Source organism: Agelaius tricolor, unplaced genomic scaffold, assembly GCF_023055355.1.
Source record: "Agelaius tricolor isolate 1412-34295 unplaced genomic scaffold, bAgeTri1.0.p SCAF_22, whole genome shotgun sequence".
Taxonomy (NCBI): domain Eukaryota; kingdom Metazoa; phylum Chordata; class Aves; order Passeriformes; family Icteridae; genus Agelaius; species Agelaius tricolor.
The window spans coordinates 4,496,059-4,520,290 of record NW_027269282.1 but is presented as its reverse complement, the minus strand read 5'-3'; the positions used below and the strand labels follow the sequence as shown (position 1 = coordinate 4,520,290).

At 44.3% G+C, this 24,232-nt stretch overlaps 1 protein-coding gene and 1 long non-coding RNA gene across 3 annotated transcripts in view; one reads left to right on the top strand and one right to left on the bottom strand.

Moving 5' to 3' along the window:
* Nucleotides 1-24,232, bottom strand: part of MXI1 (MAX interactor 1, dimerization protein) — a 54,911-nt gene that overhangs the window by 5,943 nt on the left and 24,736 nt on the right. For both annotated transcript variants that reach the window (XM_071446178.1, XM_071446179.1), the window contains exon 3: nucleotides 21,855-21,884. In XM_071446178.1, the coding sequence (XP_071302279.1) occupies nucleotides 21,855-21,884 (30 nt within the window). The remainder of the gene's footprint in view (nucleotides 1-21,854; nucleotides 21,885-24,232) is intronic.
* Nucleotides 763-18,825, top strand: LOC139599143 (uncharacterized). The gene is made up of 3 exons (XR_011682172.1): nucleotides 763-8,300; nucleotides 9,161-15,698; nucleotides 16,333-18,825. It is a non-coding gene; the product is annotated as an uncharacterized lncRNA (long non-coding RNA).

Sequence of the window (24,232 nt, the reverse complement as noted above, 5' to 3'; positions counted from 1 at the left end):
GGGTGGGGAAAGGGAAATCATAATCCAAAAATCAAACTGAAAGAACAGTAATCACATCAATCTCATCTCCTACTTCTTAAGTTGCTCTAGGGCAAACCCCACTGTCATTAAACTCATATGGTTGACATGGGGGGGATTTATTTTTACCTGAAAGCCAGTTTTCAACACAGAGCTTGGTCAGGAGTGTGCACTCACTACAGGTGTTTGGCCTGTGTCCCATGATGACCAAAAGGGGAAGCAATGAAAAAGTATTGCTGGTTCACAGTGGCACTACAGTTCATGTCATCTCTTGGGACCCTGGACACTGACTTCTTGCACAGAAATGAATCTTGTGGTCAAAGAGGGGTTTGAAACCAATTTTTGGATATGGCACAGACTTCCTGAATGGCCACACAGGCAAGTCACTGAGTCAGAGGTGTCAGAGCACAGCCACTAAGCTGCAGCATGGAGCAGCATGTGTCTCCTCACAGCACAAGTATCAGCTCCAGCCACACACTTCACCTACAGACCTGCCCAAGTAAAACACACTGATCAAGCAGAGCCCAGATCTGGGGCTCCACCTAACAGCAGAGTGCTACACAGCATCTGCTACAGGCAGGTACCACAGACCTGGAGGCAGCTCCCAGCCCATGGTGAAAATCAAATTATTTGTGTAACAGTAACAAAAGTTTGGGGAATCAACATCCAACCAGTAACAAAGACATCACAGTCCACTCTTGAATGCAGAAAGAAATGGACAACACATCTACAGCCTGAGCTTTGGGCTGATTCTCAGCACTGTGTTTTACCAGGAACTGGGAAGGTGCTGCACCAGGAACTGCAATTCCTGGAACCAGAGATCAGCTTCAGGCAGGAGCAAGCACTGGCTGGATTGCTGAGACAGCGATCAAGGGTGGCACTGATCTGCCACGTCAAAAGCTGGGTTGTGTGCAGACTGAACAAGATCAACCCTGTTAAGCACCTGAAAGCTACAGGCAAAGGTCCAGCCATGTAATAAAACCCCAGACACTTGAAAACCTTCCCACTGTGCCCCAGGATCACAGTGGAGTGAAGAAGGTTACTGCTTGTCCCAGGCTCATGCAGACCATTTTCAGAGAAGCCACTCCTGCACCTGGCTCTGCTGGCTGCTGGCCAAAGGCTGTGGCCTGCAGCAGGGGCGATGGCCTGTGCCAGCACACCAGGCATCAGGAGGGGCCACCTGCCTGGGGTACAAGTGTGGTGTGAGCTGATAAGCTCCCAACGGCACACAGGACGGCTCAGGCTGGAAGTACACAGCAGGGGCAGGTGGTGTTGGCTGAGCTAAGGCAGGTTTTGAAGAGGTCTGACCAAAGCTGGTACTTCTGTGCTGCCACTGGATTTTCCCCCTATTTTGCACTCCAAGCTGAGCCACACTGGGATGGGAAGGAGCAAACAAGCCTGCAAACTGTCCTGGCATGTGAGCACGTTGCTTTCCTTCAGAGATCCAACTAAACAACTTCCCCAGCTGTCATCCCTCTGCAGCATTCAATACCTTCCTTACTTTTTTATTTTTAAAATCTAACCCAATCATAGTCCCTGACCTCAACTTCCAACAGCCCCAGTGGACCAAGATGGGTTCTTAAACTGCAGAGCACACACTGCAGGTCTGACAGACTGGTGGGTGCATCAGAAATAAACTCCAGAGCCCTGGGAGCAGATGGAGTCACTGCTCACTGAACTAGATGTTGCACAGAGGGCTATGGTCTAGCTGACAAAATGGTGATCGGTCAAAGGTTGAACTCAATGGTCTTGAAAGTCTTTTCCACTGAAATGATTTTGTGATTCTTTGAAAACCATCACAGAAGACTTAGTTAAAAGACCATTTCAGAGAGAAAGCAATTGCAAAGCCATTAATCTTTTTTATCAAGTCCTGGAGCTGCCCCTGGGCAGCTGTAATTCCCCAGGTCAGGCCATGATGTGAGTGCCTTTTCCCCTTGTTTACCTGGACTCTGCTGCAACGTGGCTTTGACAATGCTGCAGGCTCTTGTTTTCAATGAAAATAGCAGCATTGTGCAGCCTCCAGACAGAGCCAGACGGCTTTCCATGTAAACCACTGGATTATGCCAATATTTGACGCATCTGCCAATATCTAGAAAAACAAGTCTAAAAGCCCATATTGTTATATAACAGAGAAACAAGGCAGGCTTGGTGCAAAGGGCTGCTGCCTCTTGCTCTCTTGATCCTCAGGAAGACAGAGGATGACAGAAGGAGAATTCCAGTTTCAGCAGAGGCCGAAGCTTTTGCATGCTAGCTGCAGGGGAGATGGGAAAAGCTGCAGCCCTTCCTCCTGCCAAAGTGGGAATAAATCAGGCTCTCACAGCAGCATACTGAGCACATTGTAGATGCTTCATGTGTTGAAAGAGAAATCTGTAAAAGATTTGAAAGAAAGGGGCTCTCCACTTTCCCAAGGGCTGAGCCTGGCCCCCTCTTCCTGCTCAGCCTGATGAGAGGGAAAACTCCTGTTTGAGATTCCCATGTTGGGGGGCATCAGAATGGCCAAAAAGGAGGAAAACACCTGACTGGTTTCAGAAAGCCAGAGCCAAACACAAGCCCTGTCCCGAAGAGCTGAGGATCACCCTTTATCTTGTTTCACCTGGCCACTCTGGCTAGGACAGAGCCCCTCTGTTTGTGCTTCTTTGCCTGTGTGGGGCCAGGAAGAGACTATAAGCAAGTTCCTCTGGGATGTGGTGGGCAAGCAGAGCAAGGATGCCCTCTCTTCTCTGCCAGGAGCTGCAATAGGCCAGGAGACTGAAGCAGAAGAAGGATGAAAAAGCCCAGCAGCCCCATAGCCCTTCCAGCAGATCTATAAGCTGTAGAAGACTGCATACAGAGGAAGGGAGTGCTGGCCCTTGAAATGGCAGCCCCAGTGCTGCTCACTAGGCACCTGCTGTTCTCCCTGCCTCCCCTTTGTGCCTGTGCAAGAGCTTCTGACTGTATTTGGATTATCTGACTGTATCAGGATTATCTACTTCTACCCCCAGCTCCCCTCCAAGGTCCTCTGTCCTGAGCCTGTATCAGAGGGGAGCCTGGCTCTTGCTCTGTGCAGCCCCCCCTTGCACTTGGCTCTGTCTGGCTGCAGAGGGCTGTAATTTCACAGCCTGCTCTCCTCTCCAGCTCCCAATGACATCACCCACTCTGATTATATAAAGCACAGGGAGGAAGCCTTTATTTATGCGTGCTTTTTGCTCACAGCTTCAGCTGTCTCAGTGTACAACACACATGCAAATCCCACTGCAGGAACTGGGCTCTCTTTTGCCTGAATCAAAACTGCACTGCAGAAAAAGGTGTGGGTGTAAAAAAAAGTCTCTGTTTCCTTCCCCCACACCTCTGAATACGTTTTTGAGGAGTTTGGGTAGGAATCAACCTAGCACAACACTCTGCACCATAGCAAGCTGGGCACAAAGCCACCAGCTTCCTCCCTGCTGGGAAGTCCCCAGAGAGCTGAGGGACCTGTGCTGGCAGCTCCAAGCCCTCTGTCTGCTGTTCACAAAGCGGCTACACAGGGGCTGGAAACCTAACCCCCAACAATGCCCAACAGGGTCCCTACAAGGGCCAGCCCAGGGCTGTAAGGCCAGGGAGAGTTTCCCTTGCTGAGCCCAAGCCCCTGTGCAGCCCCTGACAAGGGGTGACCCCCACTGCCTGCTCCATCCTCCTCTGGCCCATGCTGCAGAAACGCTGCAGACACGAGCAATCCCTGAATGTTAACATTGCCAGAGAGACAGCAGCTTCTTTGCCAGAAGTGGTTTGGGATTTGTGCAGGGTCGTTGCCAACTTCCACCATGGGAAGAAGCGATGGAAACTGAGAAAAGAAACTTTCTCTGCTGAGGAGTCAGGCAAACGCACGCACACTCAGCTCTGGAGCAGCAGCTTTATCAGACTCAGCACTATCCCCCCGTCAGACACTGCTGAGAGACTTTGCTGAATCAAGGCCTGAACATCTGCAAAACACACACACAGACACACACACACAAACTCTCTTCCCATCTTTGAAAGATCAAGCCTCCCTCCCAGCAGGAAATGACCAACTCGCCTCCAGCAGCAGTTCAAAATGCTGAATTCTTAATTTTGTATGTTGAAAGAAGGGAGCATCTGAGGGAAAAGAAAAGCATTTCCCAGATATTTTTGTACTTATGCCTCCAGGTCTATAGGGCTTGAATTCAACAGTGGATTTAAGCATGTGCTCAACACTAGGAATATGCTCAAGTTCCACTGATGCTAAATCAGACACTTGATCTTTGTGAGATGTTAAAAAAATAGAAGCAAACCAAAAGAAGCACCAAAAGAACCAGAAGAAGGAGGATCCTAATATGGAGAAGGACATTATCATATGTCTCCTCTTCCCTCAAAGCCTTTTCAAAGTCGAATCTAATTCAACCCTGAAATCAGAAACCACCAACTTTGTTTGATTTCAGAGCCTAACAGATTGTTTAAAAAATTCAGGAGGGATCACTGGTTAAAGAAAGCAATTCCTGGAGAAACACATGTGACCCCACATCAATAATTCAATGTACGGGAATGATTCTGAGATAAAAGTAATGAGAAACACATGCAAAAACCATAGGGCAGGGAAAATAGGCTTTCCTTCTAAAAGCAGTTCACAGGTCAGAGGCTGCTTATCTCCAACAGCCATCATACGACTCGATGTTTTTTCCTTACTCTTGTCCCTGACCCCCAGCCCAGCCCTCTCAGCGAGGTATCCGCTCCCTGCTTTAGCCACGCTTGTCTCCAGAGGTTTTCCCAAGCGCTGGCTGCGGGCTGGAGGAGGCAGGAGCGGGCAGAGCCCGCTGTGTGTCGGTGCTGCAGCGCGTTATGCAACTGCTGCGAGCCCTCCGGGCAGGCAGCAGCGCTGCGGCGGCGCCCGGCCAGGCTGCGATGGATGAGCGGCCAGCCCCGCTCAGCCCGAGCGCGCAGGGCACCACGGACACGGCCTTCAGGAGGAAATCGGACTCACAAATGCACAGCTGAAAGTCAATGTTCTCCACCTGAGCTGTGAAATCGCTCGCAACAAGCCTTGCTTTCAGATTTTAAATCAGGTCTCTCCTGATGATTGTTTTCGTGCCTTTGCTCCCAGTTGGAAGGGGATATTTGCTCATCTGACCCTGTTTCCAGTCAGCTTCTACCGATGGCTCCCTGGCATGTATGAGTATTTGTATTCCAAAAGCTAATAACATCTGCCATAAAAATTAACTGAAAAAAATCCTTCATATTTTTAAATTTTTAGAAGTAAAGATCTACCATTTAAAATAAACAAAGAAATGAAAATTTAAGCCCGACAATAAAAAGAGTTGACAACATACTATAAATAGGAATTAAAAGGAACAAAAAAGTTCTACAAGCAACATTTTCAACCTTATCTTAACCATGTCAGGTCTGTCTGCAAAAGTCAGAGATGAACATGCACCCAACTGTGTTCTCAAGTCAAGGCCAAAGGAAAAACAAACTGCAAATGATGAGATCTGTGACCTAACAATGGTAAAACAATAATAGAAATAATTTAAAAAATCCAACCCCAAGGCAATGCAGTTTTTCACAGTCACACAAATCAATGTACCTCTGCCTGGTCACAAGCCATGCACCAGGCAGATAAGGGGTGGCATAGTGCATAAGAAAGCTGAGTTCTGATTCAAGGCCACAAGTGGAAACAAAATACAAACAGCAATGTAATGATGTACTCCACAACTGCAGAGCTTTGTCCAAAGGCCACCTCAGAGACAAAACCAAAACCAGGTACCCTGGGAAAGGGAGCATCTTACCAAGCAACTGAAATACTCAGGAAAAAATGGCTGATTTTGGGGCACAGAAACCCTCCTCCCCATCTGCAACAGAAGCTGCAAGCCTTAAGGTAAGCATAAAGCAAGGTTTTACCTGAAAATGTACTGCCCACACTCTCCACTGTACACTTTGAAAGCGTCCATGCTACAAACCCTGACTGTCCCTGAGCCCTGTGTGGCCTTGCACTGCAGTGTGAGTGTATGGCCACCTTACACAGAAATTACTTCTGGATGGGAAGACTCATCACTGATGTCAACTTTGGAAGAGTTTCAGGTTCTTGGCAAACAGAAGCTGCAAGACCAACAAACCTTGTGCCAAGTGATGTCTTGCCACCACTGGTCCATTCCAACATGGACCTTTCTAGCCTACTACTGCAGTCTGGAGAAAGACATGCTCCTCCACCTCCCTCTGCATCCCAGAGCTGTCAAAACCTCTGCATTTCCTGGGATCCTTCTGGGTATAAAACTGAATATTGTTGAGAGGCCTCTCCTAATTATGTTATGATTTTGAAGGCAAATTCCTAAATCAAGCAGATCCCAAATAATTATACTAAAGCAACACTATGATTCTGAAGCTGAAGTGATATATCTGGGACTAATTTTATTCACAGCATAACTTCTGGGCCTTTGGGTCCTCTTTGTTGCACATCTTGAGGTTTCCTGCTTTGAACTACAGGGCTAGAAGACAGAAGCTTTATTTAAATGAATAAAACAATTTCTAAAAAAGAGAGACTACCTATAATCTCATGACTTCCAAAACTAGAAAAGGCAATGTCAAAAACTTTTGAATACTGATGCTCCCAGTAATAAAAATGATGCCATTTTGGAAGGTTCCTCCTCCAGAATGAACTCACAGTTGCTCGGTAACACAACTGCTCATCCTTTCATAACCCCTTTGATCTTCAGAGGCGCTGATGAGACAGGGCTGCTTCAACTCAGTAGAAAAAGATCAAATGCAATAACCTGGGTTTCACAATGAGAAGGTGATGAGAGCAGCATAGGTGGCCATCTGCCCAGCAAAGGAATGGAATCAATCAATGCCTGGCATTTTCTCTCACCCTTTCATTTTCATACAGATCTCACACTGACCTCAGCGCCTGTCCACCACTTTCTCTTCCCAACTCCCAGCTCCTCTTTGTCATTCCTTGCAAGAAATTTGGACACTTATTAAGAGATGTCAAATAGCAACAGATGCTCTGGAGCAGATTTCCCCCTGAATTTATATATTGAGGATCTCCTATTATCAATATTGGTCATTGTCAGAGAGTATTTTAATCCCTGGTGAATATAATTATATTATATCTTAGTGTAGCACAGAAGACAATGTTACCAGCTAAACCCCTTTTAGGCTGAGCTGTGCTCACAACATTCTAAACCCAACAGCCACCACTGGCCACAAATGCTTTACATCATGTTCTCCTTCTGACTTGAGAACACAGCCCAGGTGCTGCCTGTATGGCCACATGTAGGTAAAAATCATTTGCCACCAACTTTTCAATGTGCTGCCAAGCATGCAGGTATTGCAATTTCCTACCCTGGCCATAAGATATGGTGACAATCCTGCATTTGACTATCAGGGAACATGCAAAGAAAGCTGTAAACAGTAACAGACAACCCAGGCTGGTTAATTATAAAGCCCAGTCTAATAAAAACTCCATCTTTGTTAAAAGGTGGTTAAAAATAGACCTGCTCTTTAAATAGCCAGTGGTGTCCTGTGCCCTGGTTCTCACTAATACCATTGTAATTATCCTTCTAGGGATACACAGTGTGCTCCAAGCCAAGTCAGTGCAGAGTCCTCCTGCACACTGCCAACATGCCTGCAAAGCAGCTGTGCCATTCATCAGGAACCTGCCTCCTTGCAGAGGAGGCACTAACCTGGTTTGCTGCAATCTATGGATTTTCAGCTTTACTGCTAGAATTAGGTCACCAGCAAAGATAGCCAAGATTTCCCAAACTCTCCAGCTATTCTTGATTATTCTGTTCAGAGGTTTCCTGGCTAAGCACAATGCCTTTGAAATGAAGAGGTATTTTGGGCTCCTGCAAGGCTTCTGCAGTCAAACTCTGAGAAGCAGAGATGCTCTCATTCCATATCCTTAATGGCCTCTAAAACTGCCAGGCAATGGGAAAGTTCTTCAGCTCAGATCTACTGCCACCAGGTCCTTCCAGCCTCTCCAGAAGAAATCAAAGATGGTGCACACCAGAAAACAGAGGAATTAGCAAGGATCTGCAGGGACCCTTGAAGACCCATGCCTGCACTTGAGCCTGGCAGAACCCGAGGCAGCAGAGAGCTTCCCAGCAGGCAGCTGGAGAGTAGCCAGGGACTGATCTGCTTCATAAGACTGACATTTGTACATCACTGAAAGAGGAAAGGATGCTATTAACTTGTTATTTCGGAAAACATATTTCCTGGTTTTAAAATCATGAGTGGGAAATTTGTCAATATCAAGAATAAATTCTTATCTGGTACTGGAAGTTCTTTTTGTCATTAACATAATTTTTAAAATTACACAGGTAAGTTATACCACTAAGAATTTTTCCATCACATGCATCTATTTTCTGAAGCTTATCTCATGGAAGAAAATTCCTAATGAAAGTATATTCTAAGAATGTAACCATTTGACATACTTGTTTACACAAAATCTTTTATGCCAGAAGGAAAGCATGTGCTCTTCATCTAATATCTCTTCACACTGTCAGAAATATTTAAGGAGTCATCAAATATCTACTGTACCTTTCAGGTATAGAGGGCATACATCTGGAACAAGGGAAGCAGTGCATGTAATTTCACCTTGTAAAATTATTTTAAATTTAACCTCAAACTTCCCAGGGAAAATGAATTACCAGCCAAGGTCATTCTTTGATGTATGTTTGGAGAAAAAAGGAGTAGGAAGGAGAACTTGAGACATCCTAGCAGACCTTTTCCTACTGGACATAAGGATTTTTGCACAGAAAAACCAGCAATACTGTATTTCAAGAGGCTAGGAGTTGGCTAACATTAAGTGACAAATGGTTTTAATTCAAATTACCTATACTTGTTACTCAGGAGGGGAGCCTGAACAGAGCACAGCTCCCAGCACATTGACAGCAGGTGAGCCATGTCCTGAACTCACACATACAGAGGTACCAGGAAAAAAAAAGAGTTTTTGAAAGGAGGCACCAGAGAGTGTGAAAACACACCTTGCCTCCGTTTAGCTGGTGTGATGTGCTAATACAATCTCCTTCTCAATACAGTTCTTCCAAAGAGGAGCCAAGTTTATTGTCTAGAAAATTAAAACAAGATAAACCTCAGGGGGAAAGAACAATACAAACCCCCTGCCTTTCTCTCTCCCTTTAACTGGGCACCTTCCTTATATCTTCTTTCTCTCCTGTAGGAGTGTGTGAAGGCCAAGAGATGCAAGATGGCTCAAACCTCAAACAAGGAAAAAGCATGGAGCTGGCTGCTTGGAAACAACATTCTCTGGGCTGGAAGCAAGAAAAGAATGTATCTGTAAGACATGCAAATTGCTCCATTTGCTTCAGCTCAACTACAAAACTTCTAGTGCTTTCAATTTGGCTCAAAAATCATTATATTAAGCACAGGATGCTCTACCTAGTGAACTTTTGATCAGCTAAAGAAGACTATTATGACCCCTGTCTGGGTCTTCAATGCCACAAATGGATACAAATTTGATTCTCCAAACCAAGAACAGCTGTAGTTGAGTAAACTAACATTTGTAGGAGGATTAGCTGCCTTATGCTTGCTGACCCTGTATTTTCCCAGCAGGAAAAGGGTTAGGACCCCACTTGGAACAAACCAGACACTGAAAGGTTCATGGCTTTTTTTGGAAAGAAAAATTATTTAAAAAGACAAAAAAAAGAGGGAGGAGCTGGAACACCTACTCCTCTGGTTTAGTGGAAACTGGTTTCCATTTGCTCTGCTATCAGAGCAGTATTAAGAAAATAACAATATGACCTTACAGAAATACCTGCAGCAGCACCACTTTATAATCACAATCCCACCCTCCTTCCCTGCTCTTTTGTAGTGCTTATGTCACTCTCAGGGCCTCATGAACTTAGGCAATATTCATTACTGTTTCACCAATCAGATATTTTATTTTCTATGTTGCATCCCATCCTGGGATGACTCCTTGTTGGTTTCAAAAAACACTACTGTTAAAAATCATAGCTAAAAAACAACAAAAAAGGTAATTTTTCCCAAACATAATTCACCTAGAGAGAGCCTGTGGTGGGTTTCCTCAGCACGAGAGCCGAACTACAAACCAGAAGGAGGAACTTTTTGACTTTCCTAGTGCTGTGCTAGCCAGGAGCTGGCAGAGCTTGCAGGCACTTTCAGGAAGGGCAGAGCAGCAAACCGGAGATGACATTTCCACAAGCAGGAAAGGGCGATGCAGCAGGCAGGACCTTGGAGTGAAACTCAGACCTGTCCACAGACAGCTTGCATGACCCCAGGGAAATCCTGCAGGAACTGAAGCACACACCACTCATCCACAAAATGGTGCTAATCCTAATTCCTTCATACAGTACTGCACAGCTACAGCTACTCCTGGCTTTCAGGAGCTCATGCAGCTCAGCAATGACAAAGGTGTGGGAAGAGCCAAGAGTCTGGGATTCTCTGAAAGCCAATTCATCCAGCTTCCTCTGGTAGTTAATGAGGCTCAGAGTACAACATGGCCACATTTCCCAAAATGGATCAGTAATTCCTCACTACTCCATATATGCAACAAAAATCTGTCTGAGGTCTTCTGTTATCTCTGTCCCAGGAAATTCTCAAGATGGAATTTCAAAGGAGTTTAGTCATAATCAGGAAGACAAGATGAAGGCTGTATTGTTGACACTGCAATCACGCAGTCATAAAGCTTTTTACTTCTTAAAACCCTTTAGTTCTGATGTCCTACTGTTAATCCCATTATGGTTTAGGCCCCATTAAAAAAATATACACCATAGTAGCCCAGACATCACACTATTCTAAAAAACAAACACCTACATAGGATGTTTCCTCTTCTTTCTGTTTTTTAAGTACAAAGGTTACATTGGCTCATTGGTTTTGTGTGGAGGATAGGAAACACTTAACTCTGGGTGCTGGGTTGCCCCAAGCACCACCAGAATTGTAGGGAAGATTACAAGGGTTGGCAAGATTAATAATATTTTTCACTTTAAATAACAGAACAATTAAAAAAGAAAGATACTTTGAAATGAAAAAATAAAAAATTGCTTAAGCACCTTGTGCAATTTGCTTTTCCTGGATGGCTGAGTGAAAGCACAAGCCAGTGCTGTCTGCACAGACCTGGGAGCCAGCCTGGAGGGCTTACAGGAGTCCCCTGCTTGTGTACCACAGCCTTCCACTCTGACAGCTGCTGAACACTTCCAGTGTGCCCAGCACACAGTACAAACCCCTTCCCACTCTGCTCTTTCCCCACCACGTGTACTCTGTGCAGAGATCACCACAACACACAACTCAAAGAAGCTCCAAGAGACACTCATGACTCCAGAGTGCCTTCACATGTTTTCCTGAAGTATATGACACTAGATGTAAGATTTTGCTTCTCCTTTCCTTTTGCAATCCCTTCACTGAAATGTATCCCTATATGTGCTTTTTCCAGTGAATACCAAGCCTGTAAGCTGCTCTTCCAAGCCAAGAAAAGTTTAAAAGAGGTCACACCACAGAGAACAGGCTCTGCACATTTCCTAAGAGGGTCATATTACATAGAATATCCACAGGAGATGAAGTGTTCCCATCCAGTTTCCCACTTTTTTTGGCATCAAAGTTGCTCTTTGGGCTAGGTGAAGTGGGAAATGCATACATTGGAAAAAGAAAAGATCCATTTTATTTGTTCCCCACATTTGCCTATCTCAGCCAGAACTCCTCAGCATACTTTGAGGGTCTAACAGAGTGATTCTTGCTAGGAAAGTTGACTGCTATATTCAGCATTTGGGACTCTTCACATTCACAGAGCCACTCAGCTTTGGATGGCTTTTTTTCTTCCCTTGAACAATGCTGAAATAATGTTCTTCTTAGTCAGATGTTAGACAAAACTTTCTAGCAGTAACCACAGTTAATCAGGGCAATAGGCTGCACTATTTCCCTATGCAATCCTGCTGACAAATGCTTTTAAGGCCATGCTAGATTGGCACCTGCCAGAAAAGCTTTAGATGGAGCTTATCCTGCCTTGGGATGAGGGCACTAAATGAGTGCTGTAGGCCCCTCTCAGCTCCATCCCTGACAGCTTCAGAAAACTTCAGAAACCACAGAAATCTGAAGAACACAGTTTCTTGTTCTCCTTTAGATACAGGGCCTGAGCCAGCTGCAGGGGCAGCACGCTGAGTCTCCAGAAACCTCTTTGAGAGCAGAAGATCTGCTCCAGAGTGGCAGCTGCAGCTGGCAAAGGGCATTAATGCCATGTGTGTAGGAGCAAGCGGGCAAAGCAAAAGGGAGAATCTTGAGGCCTCTGCAAAGCACTGTTTCCATTAGCAGAATGAGACAGCTCCCTGCAGTGCAGGTTGGCAAGGAAAGACCAGGAGCAAAGCAAACAACAGGAGGGATTGCAGGGAAGAGGAACCCCCCACCCAAACTGCTGAAACCAGCTCACCCCAGCAAGCTCTGCAGTTACACAGCTGCAAACTTGGAAAAGGGCAGACAGCTCTGAGGAGCGCCAGGATCCACTCTATGAGAAACACTGGAAACAAACACACATCAAAGGGAAACACCAAGCTGTATACACAGCTGGGGCTGCTTCCCCTGTTAAAAAGAGAAGGGCACGTAGCTTTTAACTGCAAGCTCTTTGTGAGTGCTTGCACGTAACCGTGCATCTGGGCAAAGGCGCGCACTCGCCCCACGCTCGGCCTCCTGGCATTACCGCGGTGTAGCTCATGAATGGCATTTTCCAAGCTCCATGGAAGATTCCCACACAGCTGGGCAAAACCTGACTGGGCAGCCCACAACTCAACCCACCCCAGGGAACAAGGCCAAATAGGTGGAAATAAAAGACATTGGAGATACAAAGCAACCTCTGTTTTAGCCTCTTATTCCTACAATAAACCTGCTGCACTGCTCCTCCATTTAGAATCAATCATTTGAACGATTTCATTGAGTTTCCAGAAGGAGCAGAACAACTCCCATCTAAGGGCTGGGCTTTGACCATGTGGAATTGTAATTAACTACCCAACTCTTCAGCAGGTTGTGTCTTTATGTACTACTGTCAAGTGTCTCCTGAGAGGAAAATGTGGAGGACACATTGCCCAGAACTTCCTGGGACAGCCAAAGCAATCTCTCCTGCACAGTCCAGCTCTGAGAGAAAGAGGAGATTACCTACACTATAGCAGCACATGGAAATGCTGGTGGCTTCCTGTTGTCATGTCCTGGAACACTCTTGGCTGACCAGGCTCTTCTTCAAGGCTAGTGACAGTCACAGTGGGCTCCTCAGTGCTGATCTCACCTCTGAACCTTCCTGTTCTGTTCCTTTTCTTTCCTGGGATGCTCACAGGGAGATCTTCCCGTACGCAAATAAGCAGCAAAATCAAGTCTGGCATCAACTACCTTTCCACATATCCCTCCTGATGGTTGTATGGCTTTGGCAGCCTTCACCCATGTGGAAGGGTCCTTGCCCTTTTACTACAAACACACCCACTTAATCAGGAGAAGAGCAGTGTCTATCAAATGCCCTCCTTTTGTTTTTGCCTTATTCACTGTCCTGGACAGCAAGGAACCCTTGGCACTGCTCCCCAAATGACTCGGCACAACTACAGCACTGTAGAGACAACCAGAGAGGAGCAACAACTGCCCAAGTGAAGGAGCAAGTATTCACCAGAGAGCCATTAAGAGCTGTGCTTCTAAATGATTCAGATGCTTTTAGATATTCCACCCTGGCTCAGCAACCAGACAACTCAGAGATAGCAGCCTGCACTTGACTTTGCAAGCATGACTAAATTTGTGCAGCTGTTTATGACCTACCATGATAAAAACCACACCCTTACCATAGGAGCTGCTACCAGTCTGGACCATGTGTGAACTCACTGATACCATGCACAGAGTCTGCCTCTATAAAAGTAATGCTGCCTTTCAAACTCATGTCCTGTTTCCACTGGTGGCTTCATGAATAAGCTTTTCTGTACCAATGCTCCTTTCCCTCAGCCCCTCCTGTGCAGAAACCCTTGTACAGACAGTTACAAGATCATTCTGTAACTGCTACATCCCCTTTCCTGCCTCACCTTTTGTGAGCTGAACATGCTCATTTGCAAAATCTACCATTCACAGCAATCTGTTCTTCATCCTGAGCCTTACAAGCACTGAACTCCCAGGCAAAAAAAAAAAAAAAGAGAAAAGGCATCCATGCTTTGCAAGAGCTTTTAATTTTCCCCCTAAATAAGTCATGTTGCTTTATGAATGTACTCTCAAAGGTAAATAATTAAGAGGCAAGAGGGACAGAAAATCTTATTACATGGCTAATGGGAAGTGATGCTCAGGCAGCAGTGTACCCATAAAGTATAGCTTCAAAAGGCAGCCCCTAGGCCTTCTTAATGGAACACCGGGCTGAAAACCTGACTCATGCAGGGATTCCTCTGCATTCCTTCAGACTCAGACAAATACAAAATCTTTATCTGAGGTTTAGCCTGCATCTAACAGACTGGAGTCTGTTTCACTTCTGAAAAACAGGATACTCCAATTTTGCAAAGGCACTGTAAGGAACAACCACAAAGAGCACTAGGCAGAGATGATCAGTATTTCCACACAAATTCAAACTCCCAAGGACAGAAGGAACACTGGTAGATTACACCATCTACTGCTATGTTCTGCCATGCCCCTGACATAGCCCTGTCCATGTTATCCACTTGTTTCATGTGAGGAAAATTCCTGACCCTTGGTTCCACATTGCTTATTTAATTGTTTTATGGTTCTCTCATGCACTGTTTGGGAAGAAAACTTTGAGGGCTGTTTGCCCACAGTTATGCAAACTACTCAGGGTGATCAGCACCATTTGCAGCCAGAGAAGAACCACAGCAATTGCAAGATGAAGCCCTTCTCTCCTTTCCCAGACAAGGTTGTGAACACCTGTCACACACTTGCATTCACCATCACAGCATCCAAAACTAGGGGTTAGACCATACTGCTGCCTCCAAAGCAGCCTACACTTTGTGTTCCCCTTCTTCCCCTTCTCTTGCCTTATGGGAGAAGGTACCCAGCAGCACCTCCTGGCCCTGGCCAACACTGAGGGGACAGAAGGATACTGAGAGGGACACAAGCAGTGAGCATGAAGTTTTGAAGGAAGGTGGGAGAGGGGAAACCTGTGTGAAGAAGAGAAAAGGCAAGCAACCAGCCAGAGATGTGGATCAATGAGGCAAAGGACTGGGTCAATGCAACCTTATCCCTGCTCCTTTTCTCCATCCAGGCACCAGCTCTGTGCATGTTTCTGCTTCTCACCTGCACAGACCACACCAGGAGACACCTGGGGTGTCCCATTCTTCCCATGTTCCCTTGCAATATAAGGTTAGAGGTTATCCAAGCTGTCATACTTCAGTACATACAGAAAAGAGAACAAAAGCATGTTTCCTTCATTTCCTACCCCACTTACTTTGGTTATTACAAGCCTGCATGGGCTACATTATTACATGTACCAGATGTAGATCAACACATACAACTTCAACTTCTGTCCCAAGAGTACAAGGTCCTGAAATTTGTCGTTAACAGGTGATCTGTCTCAAAATTATGTTCCTATTACCTCATCTTTCCTACAGCAGAAATTCCCAACTGGCTTTTAGCTAGTAATGCTTTCAGGCCCACGAGCAATGTTAGTCACTTGAACAAGAAAAGTTGTTGCATCAGGACTGCTGGCTCTCAGCACCTCAAAAAGTACCCTGGAAAAAAAAAAATAGCAAGCCTGCAAAGTCTCCAGAGATCCATTTAGGAGAGAAATGGTAAGTACAGAGCTATGATATGACTGAAAATGGAGCCAGGAAAGCTGAATGCTTGACTTCCTACTTGAGACCAGAGGTCCAAGCTCACTGATTAGAGGGGGCATTTGCCCAGTCTTTGTAATTTTTTGAGGACAGCCATAAATATACAGAACTGGAGAGGGTTCAACCTGAAACAAAACTATGGCAATGCACCCAAGTAGAAATCTGAGGATGCAAGTTTGGGAGGAGATTCAGGAACCACAGCTGGCAATGATGCACTCCAAATCAGACTGGTAACCTCTGATTTGGTGCAGAGACCTGACTGCAGAGAATTTTTCTTTCGAAGATGGGGGTTTCCTCTCAGGTCTCCCTTCTGGGAGGCAGGATGATGAAAGGATTCTCAGCATCAGACCATTATGACAAGGCCAAGCAGATTGTGCTGACAGTTCTTTCTACACCATGGGAGAAAAACACATCAAAAAGTGCCCCAAACATGTCTTAGTTAAGAAGGGCTTTGTGATAAATATCTGTTTCTGAAAAATGGCTTATAACAGTGATTTTATTGTGTAACATTGTTGAAACAAAAACATTTTTCTTTGTGACAGTTTATCCAAAATAGTAGTATTGGGTTTTTTTCCTCTTCTTTCTTCAACAGCTATTGGATTCCTAAGGGAGGTGCAGAGATCTGGGAGCAGAAAGGATGACAGGCATGCATACATTCTTCACTGCATCACTTTGAATAAAAAAATAAATCATATTGAAACTAGAAATTCCTATATGAGCAGTACTAAAGGATTTGAAATGTAGATCATTTTGTTTCCTTCAAATCTTGGCATAGAGACTAACTGTCCCTTTGCAGCAGCTGTACTCAGAGTTCAGAATGTTCAGCAACCCAGCCAGTGTGAAACAAAGCCTTTGCAGACTTTCAGTTGTAACTGAATCAAAATGCAGCTTCTGCCCAAGAAGGCACTTTGCATGAGCAAGTGTGCTGGTCAGCCTTCCCCAGTGTTACACCAGTGACTGGCGAGTTCTCAGAGCAGTGCAAAGAAACAGCAAAAGGCAGATTGACACTAAATAATGCTGGCTGAGCCTGAACGTACCCAGAAAGAACAGCTCTCTGACAGCCTTACTCCAAAAACCACCAGCTTCACCCTCTCAGGTTAAGCAAAAACAGCAACAGCACTGTAATAAGTTATCCAGATCTAAAACAGAGAAACATGCTGCAGCTCTGCTGAAAATTGTTAGTCCCAGCTGAAAACAGAGGCATCTGTCATCCAAACAACAGAGTTGAAGACAGCTAACTACCTCCAGCTCTTGTTCCACACTGGCCTTGGAGACAGGAGAGTTTAGCTACAGTTCCCACAAGGAGCAAGTTGGATCAGTGCATGCTCTGACCTTTGGATGTGTCAAAGAAAGATGCATGCTCAGCTGTGTTGGATACGGTTTGACTGCTGCAAGGAACATCACAGGTTCCAAGTTTTATTAATGAGGAAAACAATATGTACTGTCAACGTTTGCTACATGAAGTTAGCATGAAAACAAAACCCACTCCAGAGAACAAATGAAATTTACTGGATTAGTTTCTTGTTCCAGCTCTCCTGATAAATAGCACTGAACTCAACACCACATTGATTAGCTGGTTCAAGACAAACACTGATCAGATTGCCTTGGCAAGTATATATAGCACTACAAAGGCACAATCATCCTTGTCTATTCAGAGTAGCAAGGATTCACCATACTTTCATTTCCCTTCCTTCTATCTTTCCCAGCCTAGACAGCTTGTCTGCACTATTTAAAAGCTCTACCTTAAAAGCTTTTCCTAACACACACTCAAAGCCCTTATTCTAAAGAAACAGAACCAAATGGTGCAAATGCTGCAGAGCCTCAGAAGGCCCCCATGTTTCAGTGCAAGCTGACCCAGGTCACTGTTCTCTCCTCAACTTTCAGTAGGGTTTTTTTTTATCTTATCCACTACCTCAGATAGGCAACTGAGCACAACAGTCAGCTTTGGGTGAGAAACCGCCTTGGAAAACCACTCTGCAATAAACAGTCTCTCACGTCAAAGAAAGAATGGGTGAGGAGCCACAAGATGGGGAATTCTGGTAAGAGTCAGGCTAAAAACCACAGTACTTGATCCTTGCTATGTGTTTGTCTTCTTTGCTTCTGATCATGTCAAAAGATATCAGAGAGAAAGGATGTTACACCGCTTCACTCTGTGCTTTTACATGCAACAAACTTTTAGCAACTTGGTTTAGAAGTTTGTCTCCTTTAGACTTTTTCCTTTTTCTTTCTAAATGAAGTACTTTTGCAAAGCCACAAATTCTGCAAGATCTTCAGAAAATTCTATTTTCAGTGATCCTGAGGCCTTTTTACCTCCTTGATCTATCTTTTGTTTGAACTGAATTATTGTTACCGTAAGAAAAATATGCTCTCATAACTCATTCTTTACCCAATTACTCAGCTTTGTTTTCCTTCCTTCTGCTGCATTACAAAGCAATCATCATCAAAACTTAATAGAACAATGTATGATCTACAGAAAAATGCTGGGTGGTTTTTTTTTGGTTTTATTTTTGATTTTTTTAATCTGATCAACAGCATTACAAAACTCTTTCTTGCTCTGTCAGGAGATGTAACTTTTCTGACAGACATCACCGCTGTATTGGTCTACCAGAACTGCCACTTCACAGAGCAGCAGGATGTCACCTCAGAGCTGTGTGTCTCCCCCTAATACCACACTGACCGCATCCTCCCAACACTGGCATGTGTCTTAAAATGTTCACAGACAACAGCTAACACCACTATCTGTATAACACACAACATTTACCTTTAACCTGGATTTCAGTTGTTATCCTTTTTTAGAAAATATTACACTTGCAAACTTCATCTTTCAGTCACACGCTTTATCTTCTTTTCTTTCAGAAAACAATGAAGAGTGTTGCTTACACATCAGGTTTTTTGGTAGGCATGTTAAAGGACTAAAAAATATCATTTTAGTTACATATTGCAGCAGATGAGAAGAATGCTGGTTTCTTGTTTAAATGCAAGCTATGACTCATCCTAAGCAGAGATAAACTGAAATACATACCCATTAAATAAAATTTTTCAGTGTGAGGATTAATGACAGATAATAAGTATAAATTAACTTTAATCTTTTACAACAAACGAAGTCCCTTATATAAATGTCACTGCAATCTTTTCAAATTAAAAAACCCAAATCAAAGCCAGAAGAGGAATCATTTAAATATTACAGCAAATGTTTGGTACCAAATCAAACAGCTCCTTAGCAGAACCAGTGGAGTGTTCTGGAGCAAAATATTTTCAAGCAGTAAACCTTAAAAAATTGCTTTAATTTTTTTAAAGTACATTTTTAGGGTGTTTTCTACATTAAAGGGGTACACATTAAAACATCATCAGCTCTGTAATACTGAGTCCAAGTTAAATCACATATTCAGAAAGGAGAAGAGCATTTTGTTTCACTAATATTCTCTTGCTACTGCTTAAAACAAACCCTGTGTAATTGTTGAATGGGTTAAACCAAAATTTAACTGAACATAAGAAGACTGCTGTTCACAGACAAGAAGAGAAAAAAACAGAGTCAGAGACCTAATAGTGGACAATTTTGAAAATTATAGTGTGTGTCAATAATGGAGATAACAGTGAGATTCAGAAGGAATAATCTCAAATAATAGGGAAAATGAGCACCTGTCAGCCACAAAGCCATTAGTATCAGGGCTTTTATATTTGCAACAGTTAAGTATGGAGACACTGACAAACTTAACAACACAGCAAATAAAAAAAGGAGCTGGGGAACACAGGAAGCAATCCCCCTCACTCAGAAAACACTGCTGTGGAGTTTGAAAATAAATGCTTCCAGTATGAAACTCGCTGCCCAAATCACTGGTAACGAACACTGCAAACACAGCAAAGGCACCACAGCATCTAGCTGGGTTTGCAGATGTGAGTAGCTGATCAAGCTACAGCATCTGCATCAAGGGACAGAATCCCAAACCAGGAACATCAGACTCCTGAGCAAAGTTCCCAGATACAGGAGTTGCCTGTACAGAGCACCCAACATGATCAAACTTGTGCCCTTCCCAGAAGGATGAAAACCAAAGGCTTGTAAAACCATGTCTGAGACAGACCTGGAATACAGTGCCCCGAATGGGAAGCCCTGGAGGAAAGACCTTGCTGAGAAGGCTGATGGTTAGGAATCTTCAGCCTGGAGCAGGTGGGGACTAAGGAGAATAACAGACAAAAGGAGAGGAAGAGAGAGATATTACACCAAATGAAAATGGAAGGACAAATTCTGCAACAAGCAAACACCTTGTCAATATTCAGGAAAAGGAGGCATAAGGGGAAGCTCAAGTAATAACACTCCTCTCGCAAGTAACACTTCCTGACCTGCTAGTCAATAGTTAATCCTTATGGTATCCCCACCTCAGATACTGTAACTGTCCTCAGTAAAAGACAGGGAATCAAGGCAGGAACTTCCTCAACTCACACAGACAAGTGGTACCCAGCACATCCCAATCCCATTAGTTGATAGAGTCCTTAGCTGGACAGTAAGTATGCAACACTGGCTGCTAAGAATTTGAAGTTTTGCTGCCTGCCCTCAGGCTAGAAGAAGATGATCACATATCCATGCAAACTTGGCCAATGTGATAGGACCAGGCTGGTCCAGGGAAAGATGGAGACAGTTCTGCTCTAAAGCTGTACTGAGTAAAAACAGCATTTGCAGTAACAATTAGATATGCAAATAAGCACATTGAAGATTAGTGACGGTTTACTGTTGTCATGGAGAAATAAGCACCTTCAGTTCTGGGTCAGGCCCAAGGACTGCATTTTCTTTCCCTCACTGGTAAATAGAACCAGTGAGAGCACTGGAAAACCCAGGAGCCAACACTCCTCAACACAGCTCAACCAGGGATTGGAAAGGCTGAAGCTCAGGGAGCAACACAACCCAAATAAAAAACCTTCCCTGCATCAACCCAGAGAGATAAGACCCTGGCAATTCTGTAGATACTAAAAAATACCAGGAGGGAGAGCACAGGCTGGAAGGAAACACCCACACCATGCAAAGGCCAAGCTGCTTCCCAGCATTGCTGCTGCTAGGGGTAAGCAGATGTGGGGGAAACTGAGGCAACACAATTCATGAGGTACTCAGCTGCAATTCCCTTGAAGGGGAAGATCTTGTCTGGATGAAAATACACACTTGGCTCAAAGGCTCTGTGTGTCTTTGGCCATCCTCACAGTCCTCCCATCCCTTGTTAAATGATGGCTGCTAAGAGAGGAGGCAATCAACCTATTTAGACTCAGCTTTCCTTCCCACCCTGGGGGTTTCTTCATAGGAGCAGCTGGCCAAAGCACCGCCTTTGTTACAGCAGCCACAAAAAACACAGACACCCACCCTCAGCCCCCCTAAAATCCCACAGAAGAGCCAAGATAAGTTTATAATGGAAACCCTGCCACAACCTTAACTATAGCATCCTGAATGGAAGTCGATAATCTGATCTGTGTGTGAACTGGCTCCCCTTGTCTCAATGGTATTTATCTTACTTTAACTCCTGTTACAAAAGGGTTGAGTCATTTAGAAGAGCCAGCCAAGTAACAAAACTGCAGGGCTTGCTAAAACATCAGATTCAAGGATAAACAGGCGCAACCCTAGAACAGGTTAGGAGAGTCTCTGCAGGAGCACAGGTAGCCAGAGCTCCAAGCCTCTGGACAATGGTACTTTCTTCTGTGCTACAGAGACTATGACAGCCCAGTGCAGGGTGGGGGGAGAGGGTGCAGAGCACAGGGCTCTGCCCTTTGGTTCATGGTAACACATAGTACCCAGCGCCCAAGAAACCTGATCCCGTAGCAACCTCATGTATGGAAAGTGCCCCAATCAGATTTCACTGTGTCAGGAGAAGAACAGTATTTACTCTGCATACAGATTAGTCACAAAACTGGGTCACTTCTTGCCTTTTCAGAGAGAGAGAAAAAAAAACCCAACCAAAAACAAAGCTTCTTTTTCAGATCTTTTTGTGTCTTCCCCCCAACTTTTAAAACTACATGATGCAGTGTGGTCACTCACAGCTGTCTAAGCTGATCAAACAGCACCTGCATGAGTAAGGTCAAAACACATTATGCTCACCAGGCTTACATTTTTTAGAATTCAGCTCATTAGCTACTTACCGGTTCTTTTCTAGTTCGTTGTGCGTAGACCTGGAAAATAAAAAAAAAATTGGATTAGCCACCTTTGACCTCTGAGCACTGAAGTTCAACTGCTGCAAGCCGTGCACATCCCCACTGGCACATCATACTGCAAAACCAACCAACTACATACATTAAAATCTATAACCTTGCTGACAAGATGTTCCTTCCCTCCAGTGCAAATGCTGGTACCCTTACTGCTAAAGAAAATGTTCCCTAGAGACTTTAATGCACACAAAATCTTAAAGAGAGGCAATGATTAGAATAAGGGACCAGAGCCTGTCACTTCCAGACTCCTGGCACTGCCACCAACTCAATACAGGACTGAAGTTGTTTCTTTGTGCTTTAATTTCTTCATTCACGCTATAAAAATATCAGTACCATCTTCTAATGCAGGAGCTCATAGAGAATTAATTTGTGCATCAAATACATGGGAACCTTCCTTCCAGCAGAACTGGCCCTGTAGGGACAGCCCCTGGAGCCCATCAGCCATCACATGCCAGATTTAGCCAATTTAGCAGAAGCAGACACGGCCAGCATTTGGGCACAAAATGGGATAGCCAGTAGTGCCCTGTTTGCAAACATCTCTGGCACTGCATAGCACATTTAGGATGCCTGGAAACCCCTTGGGGATGGGAACAGCACTGCCACAACACCAGCATGCAGTGAAGTGACCCATAAAGTGACACTGTGACACTCCACAAAGGAGGGGGCTTTGTCTTTATACCTGCCCACCACACCAAGCACACTGCCAATATTCCTTAATTTGGAGCTTTGCAGCTTGAAAATGAAACCAACTAGAAACAAAAGGGAAACGGGCAAGTTCATTCTCCTTGCCTCTGTGATGATAGAATGAGTGGCAAAAAAAGTTTAAATCCATTCAGGATTTCTAATCTAACCCAGGTATGGTTGTTGAGGATTATTTAAAAGGATAGCCATTTGTCCAACATTTCTCTTTAACAGAAGGTCACCTTAAAATAAGAGTAAAAAGAACCCAAGAGCTTAATAAAAAGGATCTATTTTCTTTAATTTGGCATCACATTTCTTCCGGAGCTCTGAGAAGATTATCCTCTGTCCCCCATCTGGAGAATCCCACAGAGAATTCTACAATTAGGGAACTGAATGGAGGATGTGCTCCAAGGGAAACCCTGTCATAATTAAATGCTTCTCCAAAAAAAAAGGAAGGAGGAGTGCCTAACAGGTGTTAGAACTGCATTGAAAATGACTACTAAACTGTGGATGTCTGCAAAAAACAAGGTAAATGAGCCTTAGCTGACCATGGCTGAGAGCAGAGGAAAAACAAAATGTTAGCATACACCTGTGCAAGCCACCCTGCTCAGCAGGACATGGGATACCCGAAAGGCAAGGCATACTATAGTCAAACTCTTCATCTTGAGAAAACTCCTGAATTCCCTCCCTAAAGAGGTGGATGCCTTCATTCTAGTTCCCAGGAATCAGAAACATGAATATTTAGTCCAGAAAGTCTCCCAAATCAACCCCCCCCCCCACCCCCCCAAGTCTAAACCAGCAAAATCCTTTGTCCAGGCAACCTGGACCCAAATGAGCCCATCAGGACTGAGCTGAGGCCCTTTAGAACCACTGCCCATACATAGTTTGAAACATGCTTATTGTTCTTTTTTACTGTATGCTCCTGCAGGAGACTGTGCACTCTTCTTGGCTATGACATTAGCAGTTATAAGGCCAAAGATATGCAATGGGTTGAATTCCTGTATTATATTGAGCCAGTTACCAAGGCCAGCACTGAAAGAACAAAGTTTGGCCTGCTGCTGTGAACAAAATTAAAACAGCAGGTTCTCCTTACTCCTCTCACACAGGAGACTCTTTATTACCTATCTGCCTTCTGATGAACAAGACAACTGAGAGAGGTCACAGGCTTTTCACCAAGTCAGGAAATATTCGCTGTGACTTTTAACCACGTCTGTGGCAAGGAAAAAAAAGCAACCCCCCTAACACCTTCCCACTGAAGCTGAATGGAAATGAAAGAATCTCAGCAGTATTGAATCAATCCTACAGGGAGGCTTCTTCTTTTACCTGCCTATGTTTTGCTTGGTCTCACTGGGACCATCTGGAAAAGTTTTAATTTTTTATTTCACCCAAATTCAGGAAAAAAGTCCAGCACTGCTCCCCACTATCACCATTCACTAATTTAAATTTTCTGTAACAGTTTCCTTTTGCTTGGACAACACAAAAAGGGAAACAATCCTCTCTCTTCTGTTCATTACTCATTTCACTTTCTATAGCTCCTAATCTAAAGATTAGTTTTTACCCCTCATCTTTGGGCAGCACGTGTTACTAAGATTTATTTGGAGTTAAACAAGGACAGTGCTGTCAGTGAAGTG